Here is a 16,854-nt window from a genome sequence, read left to right as displayed (position 1 = left end):
TTAGCTTCCTCTTCTTGCTGCCTGTCAATTTCTAGACCAGGGCAGCAAGATTAGCAGGCTTTGGCCTGCCAGCTGCACGAGCTCCTGGTTTGAAGGTTCGGCTCGCATCCTTTTCAAGGTGATGACCTTCACGGTCTCCAGCCTGGGCTCTGCCCTTGCTCACAGCCTTAAGCGCAGCCTGCGCTCCAGAACTGGGACGGGTGGCAGGATCGCAGACAGAGCGAGAGAACCAGGTCTTCGCTTGAGCCATTGCAAACTAAAGTAATAAATCTGACCATGTTTTGCCTCTGTTATTGTTGTTTACTTGGATAAAATGGCCCAAATTGATGACTTTTTTATTAGGGAGGAAGAAGGGAATCCGGCCTGGAAGCTTCTGCTTATGGAAAACCTGCCAGTAAAAACTTGAGTGCAGAGGGGTGGGGAGCCGGGACAGGTGATGTGATGGTGGGGCTGTGAGGGGAAGGTGCAGAGGCGGCGTCCCCACTGGGCACCTGGGCAGCCAGGCCTTGTCTAGACGGGGGCCGGAGGGGTCTGTGCAGTCTGTGCAGGTGGGGCAGGTGTACGTGGGGAATGAGTCTGGGGGCCCCTGAACAGGGCTGTGGCAAAGGGAATGGGTGGAGCGACGGGACGTGATTTGGCTTGGTGTGTTGGAGCATCTTGATCCGGAACCCGGTCTTGTTAGTAGACAAGAGTGGGGAAGAAAACGGAGCTGGGAAAGGAACTGGGGGGCACTGTGGAGGCTGAGGAAGTGGGCTCTGCACAGAAATCCCTGCTTAACACAGGGGCGTTTCAGATGGAGAGGGAGGGCCCTTCTCCATGCCCTCCGCAACACGGCATGTTGTCACACTTTTAAACTCCTTTCTTCCAGAGTGGTCAACAGTGGTACATCATTGGCTGGATTTGTGTGTCTTGATTTGTATATCTTAACAAATATAAATTTGTATATCTTAACAAATATAAATTGGTACCGCCTTTTAAGAGAACAATTCAACCAAAGGCAGCGAAACTGGAAATGCTCATACTTTTTAACCCAGTAGTAGCATGGCTAGAAACCTCTCTCATGGGCACAGTCACTGAAGTACCCGGCGGTGTGTGTCCAGGGTGGTCACACAAACAGGCTGTGAGGGCAAAGGGCAAGTCGGTCTGTCACGACGCACCCACGCAGTGGCATCCCGAGACTCCAGAAACAGGATGCGATAGAGCAACACGAGCCGGTCCCCAGTGCCGTGCAGCAAGTGAGGCCGGGGAGACCTGAGCGCACGCTGCGAACCCGTGTATGGCCGGGCGTGGCAGAGAGGCGGGCATATGGGCAAAAGTTTTCTGGAATGGTACACTAGAAACTGCTGGCGGTGCATAATTCTCGAGCCAGAGCAGCAGTTTGGAGACTCTTGCACTGCATGGCCTTCCATAGTGCTCGTGTTTCCTGCCGTGTACATAGAGGATGCCCTCTCGCCAAAAGGGGGGTCAGGGTGGGCAAGGAAGGCCAGCGTGGCCGTGGGAATCCAATGTGGGCTGTGAGGGAGGCCCCGACCCTGCGGCTGCATGTTCCTGAGACTGCCTGTTGTAGGGTCACACAGGAGGACGGCGCGGCAAGAGCCTAACTCAGCGGGGCAGGGTGGGGTGGGAAGACCTGGGTGCTAGTCTCCCCACACCCCCCCCCCGAGCGTGGCTGTGGCTTTCCTGGGTGCCCTGGCCCCATAAGGGCCAGGAGGACCCCACATCTCCCTGGTTCATGTTCATGCCTTGGGATGTTTGGTCACCACCATGGTTTTCTGTCCCACAGGAGATACCCCGGATCCGACAAGACCATGCTGCAGAAGTGGCAGGTACAGTTGCTCCTCCGGAGGGAATGCAAGTCAGAAAATAGCTCCGCCCCAGTGGTGGAGGGAAGAAGTATGCAGATTAACAAGAAGGGGGCTTCTTTTTGTTTGTTTGTTTAATTTACCAAACGTCCCAACGTTTCCCTGAGCAGGTTTCAGTGGAGGACGGCAGAACTTGAGCATTGCAGTTCCAGCTGGGGCGTAGCGTGGAGGGGGTGGGGGTGCATGTCTGCTGCCTCTGAGTGTGCGTGCACACGCCCCATCCATGGAGCACGCACATTCGTCACTTCTTGTTCCTGGGAAGACACAGGCGGCTTCCAGCCTGCACGAGTTGACATTCAGCCCAGGGTTCTCATGAAAGGAAGGGACCCCAGGCGGACCAGTTATAGAGATTATGGGACAACAAGAAAGTAGCTCTTGGTCACTCGTGTCCACAGTCCTCACCCTGGGAGCAGGCCGAGGAAAGGGGAGACCTGAGCATGCAGGTCCCACGCCGGTGATGATGGCTCATGCCCCAGGTGGCCTTGGTGAATTGTTCCCCACACTGTTCATCTTAAGGCAGCACCTCGGGAGAGTGTCATCCCAACAGGTAGTGTTATTCCCGCAGGGACAAGGACAAGGCAGCCCCCCAAGTCCCAGAGGAAGACAGAGCATTCAGCCCAGGAGCGAGGGCCCCCTTCTCTGTGACTAGCATGTCCCCTCAGCTTATTTTTCTAACCAGCAAAAGGTCAGCAGCAAGTTTACCCACAGATTTTGTGCTATTACTTTTTAGCAACATTTGAGTATGAATTCAGCAGTTAACACACAAGAATGCTTTATCCTTGGCTTTGCATTGCTGAGCTGTGTTTTATTTTCTGGCCGGCTTTGCTTCCTGAACATACTTGCTTCATTCAGTTCAGACTGAAATGATTGCGGACTCCCTGAGTCGGCACCGCCCGCGGGGATGCGTCGGGACGCCGGGAAGGCCTGTCCTCCCCAAGAAAGCCAGGGCTCCTGCTGAGGGCTGGGCGTGAGGCCCAAGGCCTCGGGAGAATGTCAAACATGTTCCGCCTGTCCCCTCTTTGTCTCTTGTGGTAGAAAAGGGACATCAGCAATTTTGAATATCTCATGTACCTCAACACCGTGGCTGGGAGGACCCACAATGACTGCACGCAGTACCCGGTGTTCCCCTGGGTCCTCGCGGACTACACCTCAGAGGTAAGGCGCCGCGCAGAGACGGCCGGCCGGCCTGACGCCCCTCACCCCGTGGCCAGAGCACGCGAAATCGGTGTCCAGAGCCTCTGCGAGGCGGTTCAGTCCCCTGGGCCTGGGTCCCTGGCCTGACGGCTGCTCGTGCTTGGATCTCTCGGCCTGCAGCCGTCTTCCGAGTCTGGCTGCCTGGGATCCCGATGAGCACAGTTGCCAAGATGCGCCCCGGATGTTTCCGGCTTACTCTCTATAGTGAAGGCAACTGGCCCTGTCTGCTAAGACGCTGCCATAGCCAGCACCGGGGCACAGCTGCCGTGGCGGCGAGCTGGCCGGGGAGTCGGTTCCTAGAATCAACATGGACAGAGAGGGGGAGAGGGAGGGAGAGAAAGAGGAAACGGGAGGGAAGGAGAATGAGATAGAAATACAGGGGAAACACACACTCTCCCTATAACTCCACCGCTGCAGTGACCCAGAGGATGGCAGCGGGCCTCACCTAGGATCTGCTAAGGCAGGTAGCTGCAGTCACAGGGAAGCTGGTGGCGAGAGGGCAAGGCCAGAAGACGCATCTCTTCTGCCCAGGGCTGCCTGGGTGGCAGAACCCTAGGACTTGGGAGAGGAAGACTTGCTCTTCCTCTTTGTGATCTCCGGGCCCCACTAAAGACGCTGAACGCGGCAAAACTTGTCTCACCGCCAGATGCTGCTGCTCGTGGTACTCACGGTCCATCTGAGGCAGAGGCATTTCAAACGCAAAGCTTACACGTTGCAAAGTGGTGGTTTACAAGCCTTTTTTCTTTAGTCTATACCATGTATTTAAAAATTTTATTATTTATCAACATGTAAAAATTGGGAGATTTCTCCTAAAAGAATCTGGGTTTCCAACGTCTTTTGGAAAATCAGGCTGTCTGGCAACTAGGGAGCATTCTGACCTGGCGAGGTTGCTGGGGCTGAGTGTGGGTCTCCACATGTCCCCTCCCTCCCGCCCTGGGGCCTCAGGAGGCGATGCCTCACTCTCCCGGCTTCTGCAGGCGTTTGGGATGCTGGCGCCCTCGGCAGAGCCGCCGCCACAAGAAAGAGGGTCACACAGAAACACTGCCTCCTGGGAAGAAATGTGAACCCTGGAGTACACAGCTCCTCCCCTAACGCAAGAACATTTCTGCTAAAAGAACTGTCTCTGAGGTGTCAGCAGAAAAGAAGCCAAACTCTGTAAAATAATTTAAAGAGGTTTATTCTGAGGCAAATTTGAGGACCATGACCCTGAGCCACGCCCAAGAAGCGTTCAGCAAGTGGACTCGCTGTGGCTGGGTTACAGTTTGGTTTTATACATTTCAGGGACACGGGTTACAGGTAAAGTCATAAATGAATGCTTGGGAGGCATACCTTGGTTTGGCCCAAAAAGGTGGGTCATCTCCAAGTGGTGACTTATAGGCTACAGGGGGACTTAAAGACTCTTTGACTTATAATTGCTTTAAAAAAATGAAGCTTTGTCTAAAGACTTGGAATGTTTTTAAGTTAAGATAAGGAAGTCTGTTAATCAGAGACAACTACTGGCCATATGTTTGTTGTGTAAATTGAGGGCCTGCAGGTTTGTCCTGCATAGCCTTAGGCCTGTCAATGGGTTACAAAGGATGAACCCAAGAACAGGGGGGGACATGATGAGGCAGGTCCTCCTCATGGCTGGCAGTTCAGTTTTAGGGTACCCCTTCTCCAGGAGGGGTCCATTCACTTAGCAGATGGGGGAGCCTTAAGATTTTATTTTAGTTCACAGAGGGCACCGGGCCCTGAAGCTCTTCATGTCTCCTCTGTTGTGTGTCCCAAGGACAGGGCAGGCTAGTCCTTGCATGCTTTCACTGCCCAGAAGGGCCTTCAAAAAAATGAAGTAGTTCTTCTCATTTCCCTCCAAACCAGATGACTTCTAATTTCATATAAAATCAGTTTTATTTTAAGCAAGGACCCTGAACTATTGGAATAAATTACTCCGTGAGAGCAAGAGCCAAATGTCTTATAGACAATGGGAATTCTTTTGAAAGTCTCTTTTCCGTAACGGGTGGCCATGTTCTGATTTGGGTCAACTTGAACAGGTTCAGTGTGAACTCAATCTTCCCCTCCTCTTATTTTCCATCTCTCCCCTTTTAAGTCTTTCTGGCTCACTGGCTTCAGGGCCATAAAACCCCAGCCTGCCAGCTAATCACTAGAGGGGTCAGAGCAAATGACAATAAACCAATAACGAGAACCATAAAACTGGAGAGCGAGGCTCCTAGGGCATAAGGGGTGTGAGGGAGTTAACGCCAGCTGAATATCTGCCTTCTAGACGTTGAACTTGACAAATCCCAAGACTTTCCGGGATCTTTCAAAGCCTATGGGGGCTCAGACCAAGGAAAGGAAGCTGAAATTTATCCAGAGGTTCAAAGAAGTTGAGAAAACTGAAGGTGAGTAGATGCAGTGCCGCTCGTCTGAGTGGGCTGCAATGACAGCTGACGGCAGCGCGGGCGCTGGCCTGCAGACGATGGCATCCCAATGGAGAGCGCTCGCATCCAGGCTAAGAATCACCTGGGAGCTTCTAAAAATTACTAATGTCTAGGCACAGCCCGCCCCTAGAAATTCTGATCTAAATAAATCTGTGATGCGGCACAGCCCTGGTGATTCTGCTGAGAAGCCTGGACAGAAAGGCATCATGCTAAGGGCCAGAACTCCAGACCTCGGGGCAGGCAGTGGCGAGGGAGCTGATGATCATTCAGCCCTTTCTACACGCCAGGTGCAGGCCGACCTTCCCCACACACAATGTCTCGTTTCACAGAGAAGGAAACTGACACAGAGAGTTTAAGCAACTCACCCAAGATCATGCCTCACAAGGGCAGAGCGTGCACCTAGCTGGCTCTAGAACCGGACTTCCTCCGTCTGCACAGCTCCTTTACAAGTTTTGCCACATTTACATGTCCGCTGTGCTCTTACTGCCTTAATGTTTTTCTTTAGGTCTACTCCCTAAACTTCAATAAATGTGTGTTTCTTTTCTTATTATTTCAGCATATTATGGGGGTACAAATGTTAAGGTTACATATATTGCCCTTGCCTCCCCTCCCCCCTCGAGTCAGAGCTTCAAGCGTGTCCATCCCCCAGAGGGTGCACATCACACTCATTATGTATGTATTTACCCATCCCCTCCTCCCCCTCCCATCCGCCCGACACTCGATAAATGGTATTCCTATATGTCCACTTAGGTGTTGATCAGTGAAACCAATTTGCTGGTGAGTACATGTGGTGCTGGTTTTTCCATTCTTGAGATACTTCACTTAGTAGAATGGGTTCCAGCTCTATCCAGGAATATACAAGAGATGCTATATCACCATTGTTTCTTAAAGCTGAGTAGTATTTCATGGTATACATATACCACATTTTATTAATCCACTAGTGTATTGATGGGCACTTGGATTGTTTCCGCATCTTTGCAATTGTGAACTGTGCTGCTATACACATTCAAGTGCAGGTGTCTTTTTTATAGAGTGTCTTTTGTTCTTTTGGGTAGATGTCCAGTAGTGGGATTGCTGGATCAAATGGTAGATCTACTTGAATTGCTTTAAGGTATCTCCATATTGCTTTCCACAGAGGTTGAACTAGTTTGCAGTCCCACCAGCAGTGTAGGAGTGTTCCTATCTCTCTGCATCCACGCCAGCATTTATTGTTTTGGGACTTTTTGATAAAGGCCATTCTTACTGGAAATAAGTGATATCTCATTGCAGTTTTGATTTGCGTTTCACTGATGATTAGAGATGTTGAGCATTTTTTCATTTGTTTGTTGACCATAATTCTGTCTTCTTTTGAAAAGTTTCTGTTCAAGTCCTTTGCCCACTTGTTGATAGGGTTGTTTGATTTTTTCTTGCTGATTTTCCTGAGTTCTAAATAGATCCTAGTTATCAGCCCCTTATTGGATGTGTAGCATGGGAAAATTTTCTCCCATTCTGTGGGTTGTCTGTTTGCCTCCTGACAGTTTCTTTGGCTGTCTAAAAGCTTTTTAATTTGATCAGGTCCCATTTATTTATTTTTGCTGTGGCTGTGATTGTCTTTGGGGTCTTCTTCATAATTCTTTGCCTAGGCCAATGTCTAGAATAGTATTTCCAATGTTTTCCTCTAGAATTCTAATAGTTTCACACCTTATGTTTAAGTCTGTTACCCAGCGTGAGTTGATTTTTGTGAGAGGTGAAAGGTGTGGATCCTGTTTCAGTCTTCTACATGTGGCTATCCAATTTTCCCAGCACCATTTATTGAATAAGGATTCTTTTCCCCAGTGTATGTTTTTGTCTACTTTGTCGAAGATTAGATGGTTATATGAGGATGGTTTTATATCTGGGTTCTCAGTTCTGTTCCACAGGTCAATGTCCCTATTCTTGTGCAAATAGCAAGCTGATTTAATTACTACAGCTTTGTAGTATAGTTTGAAATCTGGCATATTGATATCTCCCATTTTGTTTTTATTGCCTAGAATTGCTTTTGCTATATGGGGTCTTCTCTGGTTCCAAATGAAGTGTAAAATTATTTTTTCTATATCTGTGAAAAATGATGTTGGTGTTTTAATAGGGATTACATTGAATCTGTACATCAGTTTGGGTAGTAAAGACATCTTAACAATGTTGATTCTGCTGACCCAGGAACATGGTATGGATTTTCATCTATTTACATCTGCTGCTATTTCCTTCCTCAGTGTTTCATAGTTCTCCCTGTAGAGGTCTTTTACCTCCTTAGTTAAATATTTTCCTAGGTACTTTATTTTCTTTGTTGCTATTGTGAAGGGTATTAAGTTTTTGATTTGGTTCTAAGTTTGACTGTTATTGGTGTATAGGAATGCCTCTGATTTGTGTATGTTGATTTTGTATCCTGAGACTTTACTAAATTTATTTATCAATTCCAGGACTCTCTTGGTTGAATCCTTGGGATTTTCTAAATATAATATCATATCATGGGCAAAGAGTGAGAGTTTGATCTCTTCTGCCCCCATTTGGATGCCTTTAATTCCACTTTCATCTCTGATTGCCATAGCTAGGACTTCCAGCACTATGTTGAATAGAAGTGGAGATAGTGGGCAACCTTGACTGGTTCCAGTTCTAAGTGGGAATGCTTTCAATTTTCCCCATTTGGTATGATGTTGACTGTGGGTTTGTCATATATGGCTTGTATCATTTTTAGGTAAGCCCCTTCTATGCCTATTTTGTTAGTGTTCTTATCATAAAAGGGTGTTAAATTTTGTCAAATGCTTTTTCTGCATCTATTGAAAGGATCATATGATCTTTGTTTTTGCTTCTGTTTATGTGGTGAATTAGATTTATAGATTTGTGTATGTTGAACCATTTCTGCATCCCTGGAATGAAGCCCACTTGGTTGTGATGGATTATTTTCATGATAAGCACCTGGATTCTGTTAGCTAGGATTTTGTTGAGAATTTTTGCATCTATATTCATAAGTGATATTGGTCTGTAATTTTCTTTTTTGTTGCATCCTTTCCTGGTTTGGGTATCAAAGTGATGTTGGCTTCCTAAAATGAATCGGGTTTCCTTCTCAATGTTGTTGAATAATTTCTGCAAGAAAGGCACCAGTTCTTCTTTGTAGGTGTGGTAAAATTCGAGTGTGAAACCATCTGGTTCAGGACTTTTCTCTTTGGGAAGGTTTTTAATTGCTGTTTCTATTCTGGCACTGTGATATTGGTCTTCTCAGGAATTCTATTTCTTCCTGGTTGAGCCAAGGGAGGCTGTGTGTTTCTAGAAATTTGTCCATTTCCTCCTCATTTTCCAGTTTGTGTGCATAAGGTTTTTGTAGTATTCATAGATTATATCTTGTATATCTGTGGCATCAGTAGTAATATCTTCTTTTTTTTTTCCTGATGGAGCTTATTAGAGATTTCTCTTTTCTGCTTTTCATTAATCTAGCCAAAGGCATGACAATTTTGTTTATTTTTTTGAAGAACCAACTTTTTGTTTTATTGATCTTCTACATAGTTTCCCTGTTGTCAATTTCTTTTAGTTCTGATTTGATCATGTTAATTTCACTTCTTATGCTGGGTTTGGAGTTGGTCTGTTCTTTTTCCAGCTCTTTGAGTCAATTCATTAGGTTGTCTATTTGTGATCTTTCTGACTTTTGTATATAGGCATTTATGGAAATGAACTTTGCTCTCAGGACTGCTTCAGCTGTGTCCCACAGAATTTGATAACTTGTGTCTCCATTGTCATTAAGTGCAAATAATTTTTTGTTTTCCTCATTTATGAAGTAATCGTTCAGCAGAAGGTTGTTTAATTTCCATGTTTTTGTGTAGAAATGTGAATTTCTGTTAGGGTTGATTTCTACTTTTAGTCTACTGTGATCTGAGAAGATACATGGTATAATTTCTATTTTTTTAACTTTTTGAGACTTGCTTTGTGTCCTAGGATATGGCCGATCTTAGAGAATGTCCCGTGAGCTGATGAGAAGAATGTATATTCAGTGGATTTTGGGTAGAATGTCCTGTAAATGTCAGTCAGGCCCAATTGTTCTAGAGTTTTGTTTAAGTCCATTATTTCTTTATTAATTTTCTGTTTGGAGGATCTGTCCTGTGTAGTCAGTGGGGTGTTGAAATCTCCGGCTATTATGGAGTTGCTTTCTATCAAGTTGCTTAGATCAAGTAGGGTTTGCTTTATGAATCTGGGTGCATCTAAGTTGGGTGCATATATATTTTAAATTATTATGTCTTCTTGTTGAATTGTACCCTTCACCATTATATAATGACCCTCTTTGTCTTTCATTACTTTTGTTGGTTTAAAAACTAAGTTATCTGAAATCAAAACTGCCATGCCAGACTTCTTTCGACTTCCGTTTGCTTGAAATACTGCTCTCCACCCCTTTACCTTTAGTCTATATGCATCCTTGCAGGTTAGGTGAGTTTTCTGAAGATAGCAGATACTTGGCTTGAATTTTTTTTTTCATTTTTTCAAGATTTTTTTTTTATTTTGGCATATTATGAGGGCACAGATTTTAAGGTTTCAATAAATGCCCATATCCCCCCCTCCCCCCACAAGTCTGAGTCTCCAGCATGACCATCTCCCACATGGTGCACACCTCACTCATTATGTATGTATATACCCACCCCCCTCCCCCTGCCCAATACCCTATTACTGCAGTACCTATGTGACCACTTAGGTGCTGTTCAGTTAATACCAATTTGCTGGTGAGTATATGTGGTGCTTGTTTTTCCATTCTTGGGAAACTTCACTTAACAGTATGGGTTCCAGCTCTAACCAGGAAAATATAAGATGTGCTATATCACCGTTGTTTCTTAGAGCTGAATAGTACTCCATGGTATACATATACCACATTTTATTAATCCATTCTTGGATTGATGGGCACTTGGGCTGTTTCCACAGCCTTGCAATTATGAATTGTGCTGCTATAAACATTTGAGTACAGGTCTCTATTTGTAGAGTGTCATTGGATCTTTTGGGTAGATGCCCAGCAATGGGATTGCTGGATCAAATGGTAGATTCACTTGTATCGCTTTAAGGTATCTCCATATTGCTTTCCACAGAGGTTGAAGTAATTTGCAGTCCCACCAGCAGTGTAGGAGTATAGATTTTTTTTTGTTTCCATCTTGATTTCTTCATTTATGAAGTATTCATTTAGTAGGAGGTTGCTTAATTTCCACGTTTTTGTGTAGAATTGTGAGTTTCTGTTAGGGTTAGTTTATACTTTTATTCCACTGTGATCTGAGAAGGTACATGGTATGATTTCTATTTTTTTAAATTTCTTGAGATTTACTTTGTGTCCTAGGATATGGTCAATCTTAGAGAATGACCCGTGAGCTGATGAGAACGTATATTCCGTGGATTTTGGGTAGAATGTCCTGTAGATGTCAGTCAGACCCAGTTGTTCCAGGGTTTTGTTTAAGTCCATTATTTCTTTATTAATTTTCTGTTTGGAGGATCTGTCTTGTGCTGTCAGTGGGGTGTTGAAATCTCCGGTGATTATGGAGTTGCTATTAATCCATTTGCTTAGATCCAGTAAGGTTTGCTTTATGAAACTGGGTGCATCTAAGTTGGGTGCATATATATTTAAAATTGTTACCTCTTCTTGTTAAAGTGTGTCCTTCACCATTATATAATGACCCTCTTTGTCTTCCACTACTTTTGTTGGTTTAAAAACTAAATCGTCTGAAATTAGAACTGCCATGCCAGCCTTCTTTTGGCTTCCACTTGTGTAGAATACTGATCTCCACCCTTTTACTTTTAGTCTATATGCATCCTTGCAGGTTAGATGTGTTTCCTGAAGACAGCATATACTTGGCCTGTGTTTTCTTATCCATTCAGCCAGCCTATGTCTCTTGAGTGGAGAGTTTAAGCCATTCACATTTATTGAGAGAACTGATAGGTAAGGTAGATTACTGTTCATTCTGTTGGGTTGGATGTTGTTGCTTTGATTTCTCTCTTGAGCCATTGTATTATCTGGCCTTTAATCTTTGGGTTTGGGTTGTTTTTATATTCGCGAGTTTTTATTATGGTGTTCTGTGCGTAACACTGTTTTGAGTACTTCTTGTAGGGCTGGTCTTGTCTTGGTGAATTCTCTGAGACTTTGCTTGTCTGAGAATGTCTTTATTTCTCCTTCATAGATGAAGCTTAGTTTTCCAGGGAATAAGATTCTAGGGTGGGCATTGTTTTGTTTCAGAAGAGTGAGCATGGGGACCCAGTCTCTCCTTGCTTGTAACGTCTCATTAGAGAAGTCTGGTGTTATTCGAATTGGCTTTCCCTTGTATGTCACTTGCTTCTTTCATCTTACAGCTCTTAGAAGGGCGTCTTTAGTTCATATTTTGGTCAGTCTGATGACTGCATGTCGTGACGTCTTCCTATTTGCGTTGAATCTCCCAGGGGTCCTCTGAGCTTCTTGAACTTGTATATCGAGATTTTGAGCAAGGCCTGGGAAATTTTCCTCTATTATATCTTCAAATAGCTTGTCCAACCCTTGGGTGTTGTCCTCTTCCCCTTCTGGTAACCCTATGACCCTCACATTAGGTTTCTTCACATAATCCCACATCTCTTGTAGGCTTTGGTCTTTTCTCTTGTTTCTTTGCTCTATCTCTGTGATGGTTTTATTTAGTTGGAGGGTGTTATCTTCAATCTCTGAGATTCTTTCTTCTGTTTGATCTACCCTGTTCTTGAGACTTTCCACTGTATTTTGTAGTTCCCTGAATTGATTCTTCATTTCCAGGAGTTCGGTTAAACTTTTCTTCATTGTGTCTATTTCTTTAGTGAACTTTTGTTCTAGGTCCTGGAGGCTTTTTGTGGTTTCTTTGTGTTGGTTATTGAGTTGTTGTTGTAGGTCGGTGAGTGTTCTTATGATCCACATACGAAATTCCTCTTCTGTCATTTTGGTTGCCTGAATTGAGTTGGTGTCCGTTTCTAGGGGGCTGGTGCTCCTCTTTGGGGGTGTGTTTTCCGTTTGGTTCTTCATATTTCCTGAGTTCCTTTGCTGATTTCTTCCCATGTTGATCAGTTGTTGTTTCTTTCCTTTAGGTTTTTGTTTGGGTATTCACACACCTTGTTTAGTTTCTGAGCCATTAGTTGGTGTCTGTGGGTGACATTCGCCCACTCCCTGTATAATGAGTCAGTGGGTGCCGTGAAAATGCTGTGCAGGATGCCGTCCCTGTCAGTAGGTGGCACTTGCTTGGGGAACAGGCTATGCTGTTGTTTTTGTGTCCTGTTATCAGCTCTTGTTCTGGTCGGAGCTGGGTTGGGTAAGCCTGCCCTCAGGCACCACCAATGCCGTTATCAGGGGTCAAAGTTCTGTTCTCTGCTTCCAGGAAAAGCTGTCATGCCGGGGCTGGAATGGTCCCACTCAGCCAGATAGTCTGCGTGTGGGGGTGGGGCTGTCTGAGACCCGCAGTCTGGAGCGGGCCTCGCTTCTTTCCATCCTCCCCAAGTCCGCAGCTACTCCTGGGCCTCTGCCAGCAGGCCAGACCACACGCCACCAGGCCTCCCAGCATTGTGATGCCGGCCAGGAGGTTCCCTGCGCAGGAACGCCACCTGGGCTGGGCGCACGGCCTCCCTTTGGGGGGAGGGTTGCCCTCTAGGATGCTGATCTGCCCCTGGAGGCACACACACCTCAGCGGGCAGTTCACAAATATCCCTTCTGTGCCCCGGGCAGTGCTAGACCTCGGTGCAGGGGATCTGGTCTGCAGGTCTGACCTCTGGGTCCCAGAGTTCAAAGTGTATCCCCACCAGGGAGAGGATTTCCAGTCCCAATTCACCCACAGGGAGCCCAAGCTGTGTCTGTGTCTCTCAGCCTCTGAGTCTGCACTGTTCTTCTGAGAACACCGTGCCAGCAGCACCTGGGAGGGCTGGCGGGTAGGGAGCTCGCGGTCTGAGTTCCCCTTAGTCAGCTGTAGGGTCCCAAAAGGGAAGGTCCTGTTCCCTGGAGGTGCCTCCGGCTGGTGGCTATATTGTCTCTCTGGGCAGCCGCGGGTAGGGTCGGCGGAGGGGAGGAGGAGGCAATATGGCGCCTGCCGCGCGGCCTGGGTCTATGCACACGGAGGTGCCCTGAGGGAGTTGGGAGTCTGGTGCCGTGTCCGCTATAGGCTCACCACTGGCTGGCGGCGGCAGTCTCTGGGCTGGTGTCCGCAGGTCTCTCCACCCGCTGGGGAGCCCACCAGCAGTCCCAAATGCAGGGGAGGGGAAAGGTGATTTATTCACCTACCCTTCCCGTTGGTCTCTGGGCTGCTCTGGCAGTCTCAGCTTCCAGTTCTCCTCTGTAGCCTCCTCCCGTGGAGTCTCCCAGGGTCTCAGGTACTTCTCCTTCCGGCCCTCGTCTGCTGTATGCTCGCCTTCTTGCTTCTTTTTTAATTTCTGCTAGAATCTGTCTTTTCTGCAGAGACACTCTTTCTGGTGGTGTTTCTCATGTGCCATCTTGATCCTCCTCCGGCTTGTATTTTCATTATCCATTCAGCCAGCCTATGTCACTTGAGTGGGGAGTTTAAGCCATTCACATTTATTGAGAGAATTAATAGATGGGGCAGATTTCTGTTCATTCTGTTGGGTTAGACATTGTTGCCTTGTTTTCTCTCTTGAGCCATTGTGGTATCCATTTTTTCTTGCATATCATTGAGTTTTCTTATAATCCATGTTTGAAATTCTTCTTCTGTCATTTTAGTGTTCTGAATTTGGTTAATGTCCATTGCTTGACAGCTGGTGTTACTCTTTGTGGGAGTGCTTTCCATTTGATTCTTCATACTTCCAGAATTCTTTTGTTGAGCCCTCCCCATCTAGATTAGCCGTTGTTTTTTCATTTGGGAAGTAACAGGCCCTGTGTAGCCTCTGTTCCTATAGGTGCTACCGGAGTGAGGCAGCCTGGATATGCACACTTCTATGGTTGCTTGCTCTGCTGCTGGGGGAGCCACTACTGTGTTGTTCGGAGCTCTTCCACCACAGTTGGGAGGCTGTTCCTGATGGGAGGGTTACTTGGGGAGCCTATTGTGGCCTCTTGTGGGGATTCTTGTTCCTTGACCACAGACCTCACTGTTGGCAGCTGACCCGGGGTGGAGATCCAGCCCCAGCATTTTGATCCTACTGGTTGACCTAAACCGGTCTGAAGAGCCAAGTCACTGGATTGTCAGCTATGGATCTACACCAAGGCCCGTGGATAGTGGCAGAGGGAAAGTGGCTTTTCTTGTCTCTCCCTACCTCTAGGGGTGGAGCCTACCACTTTCGGGGTGAAAGATGCTGGCTAGGAGGAAGGGGTAGTTCCCCAGTCTTCCTGGCACCCCAGCACCTGTAAGTCCCGCGGGCATTAACTTCCTCACAACTAGGGAAGTGGTCAGAGTTCATCCCTCAAGACAGGCCTGGCTAGTTGATCATAGATTGTGTAAGGGCGGAGCTTGTCTCGAGAGTCCCCAGGCTGGGGGAAGGGACTGCCCAATACACCGTATCACACCGCAGCGGCTGGGCTGTGGACCTCTACAACGGCGCCCGCCCGCCCGCAGAGCACTAGCACTGGGGGCAACTGTTCAGGAGATGGTAGGTGACAGATTTGGGAGCTGGATCATCAGGATGCCCTGTTGTCTCTTTTATGTTGCCCTCCCACAGTCTCACGCCTGTCTAGCAGGGGCGCTCGCTCTTACCTACCCACCCTGAGCGGGCCTATTTGCCCAAAGCGGTTCCAGATTAGAGTCCCCTACTTAGCGATCACCTCCGTAGGTCTCGATCTGCTGTCTCCTAACTACCTCCCACGGCTCAGACCGAAAACTCCCCGCTTAGTGCAGTCCTGGCACAGAGCTCCGGGGAGTTCAAGATGCTTCCAGCTATTGTCCCCTCTCCGCAGAGCCCCACGCCTCGATTTTGCACCAGCTTCAGGCAGGTCCTTGTCTGAGTAATCGTAGAGGTCAGTGGGGAAGCAAGACGTTCTCCTGTGGGTCTGATCCCACCTCACTCGCTGGCCTGGAGGGCGGAGCCCCCTGCGCTCCGTGCTCTATTGTCTGTTTTGCACTCTCTGGAGATTGCAATCCTATCTCCCATTCACCTTTTTTTCTTCCTGTTTTGTGTGTCCCACGCTGATTCACAACACTGTTCTTGTGGGGGAGCGATCCACTCACGTGTAGGATTCTGAGATCTATGCCTCATTCTCTGGGAACAAGAATCCAGGAGGATTTTTTTACTCCGCCAGAAATGTGTGTTTCTAAATGCTGTTCTTGAGCATGGTGTAGCCTGTGTGTCTGATGCATGTGAGCGCATGTGGGGAAGCAGTCCTCAGGCGTGTCCTCTCATTGCAGGAGACATGACCGTCCAGTGCCACTACTATACCCACTACTCCTCAGCCATCATTGTCACCTCCTACCTGGTCCGGATACCACCCTTCACCCAGGCCTTCTGTGCTCTGCAGGTAAGCTGCCGCCAACACACGTGAACACACACGCACAGCTGTATCACACGGACCAAGGCCTGGGCTTGATCAAAGGGGGGGACCCTTCTGCTAAAACTCAGTTATTTAAAGTGGGCTTGTTAGCCAGCAATTCCCACTTGACGTGGCCTCCAGGGTTCAGGTCCACCAGCAAGTCCTTCATCAGTTACACCTGCACATCTGCCCAACAGAGTCTTGCAAAAAAAACTGCAAAAATAAGGAATGAGATATGAAAAAAATATTAAATACTTAATATAAATAAGATTTAGTGGAAAAGGAAAAGCTGTAAGATTGGAGACTAGCAAAGCAGGTCAAGATTAGAAAAATAAATATAAAGAAAAACAATGAAAAGAATATGACTCAAGACATCAGAATGCATAAACCTGTGCTAAGTACAAACAAAATATTTAAAGACTGAAAGGAACAGCTAAACCAGAAAAAAAAAAAAAAACTAAACTAACCAACTTACCCACAAACTAACAGACCATTCCACCCGTTTCGGGTTGCCAGGTTATTCAAATAAAAATACAGGATGCCTAGTTTAATTTGAATTCCAGATAAACTGAGATTTTCAGATACTTATACTAAACAGCAACAGCAAAACAATGGTTGTTGATCTGAAATCCAAATTCGGCTGGGCCTCCTGTGTTGTACCTGGCTGGTGCGGCTCCAGTGTGTGGTGGCGTCTGAGGAACGTGGGGTTTCTGGGCGGAGCCCCTCATGGGCAGCGCCGTGAGGTTGCTAAGAAGCTCTTTTCTCCTGTTTCCTTCTCAATCCCCTTCCCATCACTGGAATCCTGCTTCCAAGAGGCCCCTTATCCTAGGGAAACAGCTTTTCAGCGGGGAGAACCCTCGGGTAGCCCAGCTGGCTTGGCCGACTCCAGAGTGAATATACACGGGGTCCGCGTTCACGGGCTGACCTGATCCAGACCTTGCAGTGGTCGTGCGGAGAG

At 47.1% G+C, this 16,854-nt stretch overlaps 1 protein-coding gene across 3 annotated transcripts in view; it reads left to right on the top strand.

Moving 5' to 3' along the window:
- The window catches only part of LOC142875570 (WD repeat- and FYVE domain-containing protein 4-like), a 303,723-nt gene that overhangs the window by 254,427 nt on the left and 32,442 nt on the right, over positions 1 to 16,854 (top strand). For all 3 annotated transcript variants that reach the window (XM_076010232.1, XM_076010230.1, XM_076010231.1), the window contains exons 48-51: positions 1,784 to 1,826; positions 2,898 to 3,017; positions 5,317 to 5,434; positions 15,775 to 15,884. In XM_076010232.1, coding sequence (XP_075866347.1) covers positions 1,784 to 1,826; positions 2,898 to 3,017; positions 5,317 to 5,434; positions 15,775 to 15,884 — 391 coding nt within the window. The remainder of the gene's footprint in view (positions 1 to 1,783; positions 1,827 to 2,897; positions 3,018 to 5,316; positions 5,435 to 15,774; positions 15,885 to 16,854) is intronic.

The sequence above is a fragment of the Microcebus murinus genome, chromosome 14, assembly GCF_040939455.1.
Source record: "Microcebus murinus isolate Inina chromosome 14, M.murinus_Inina_mat1.0, whole genome shotgun sequence".
NCBI classification, from domain to species: domain Eukaryota; kingdom Metazoa; phylum Chordata; class Mammalia; order Primates; family Cheirogaleidae; genus Microcebus; species Microcebus murinus.
The sequence above is the reverse complement of the archived record's forward strand: the minus strand, read 5'-3'. Positions and strand labels throughout refer to the sequence as shown.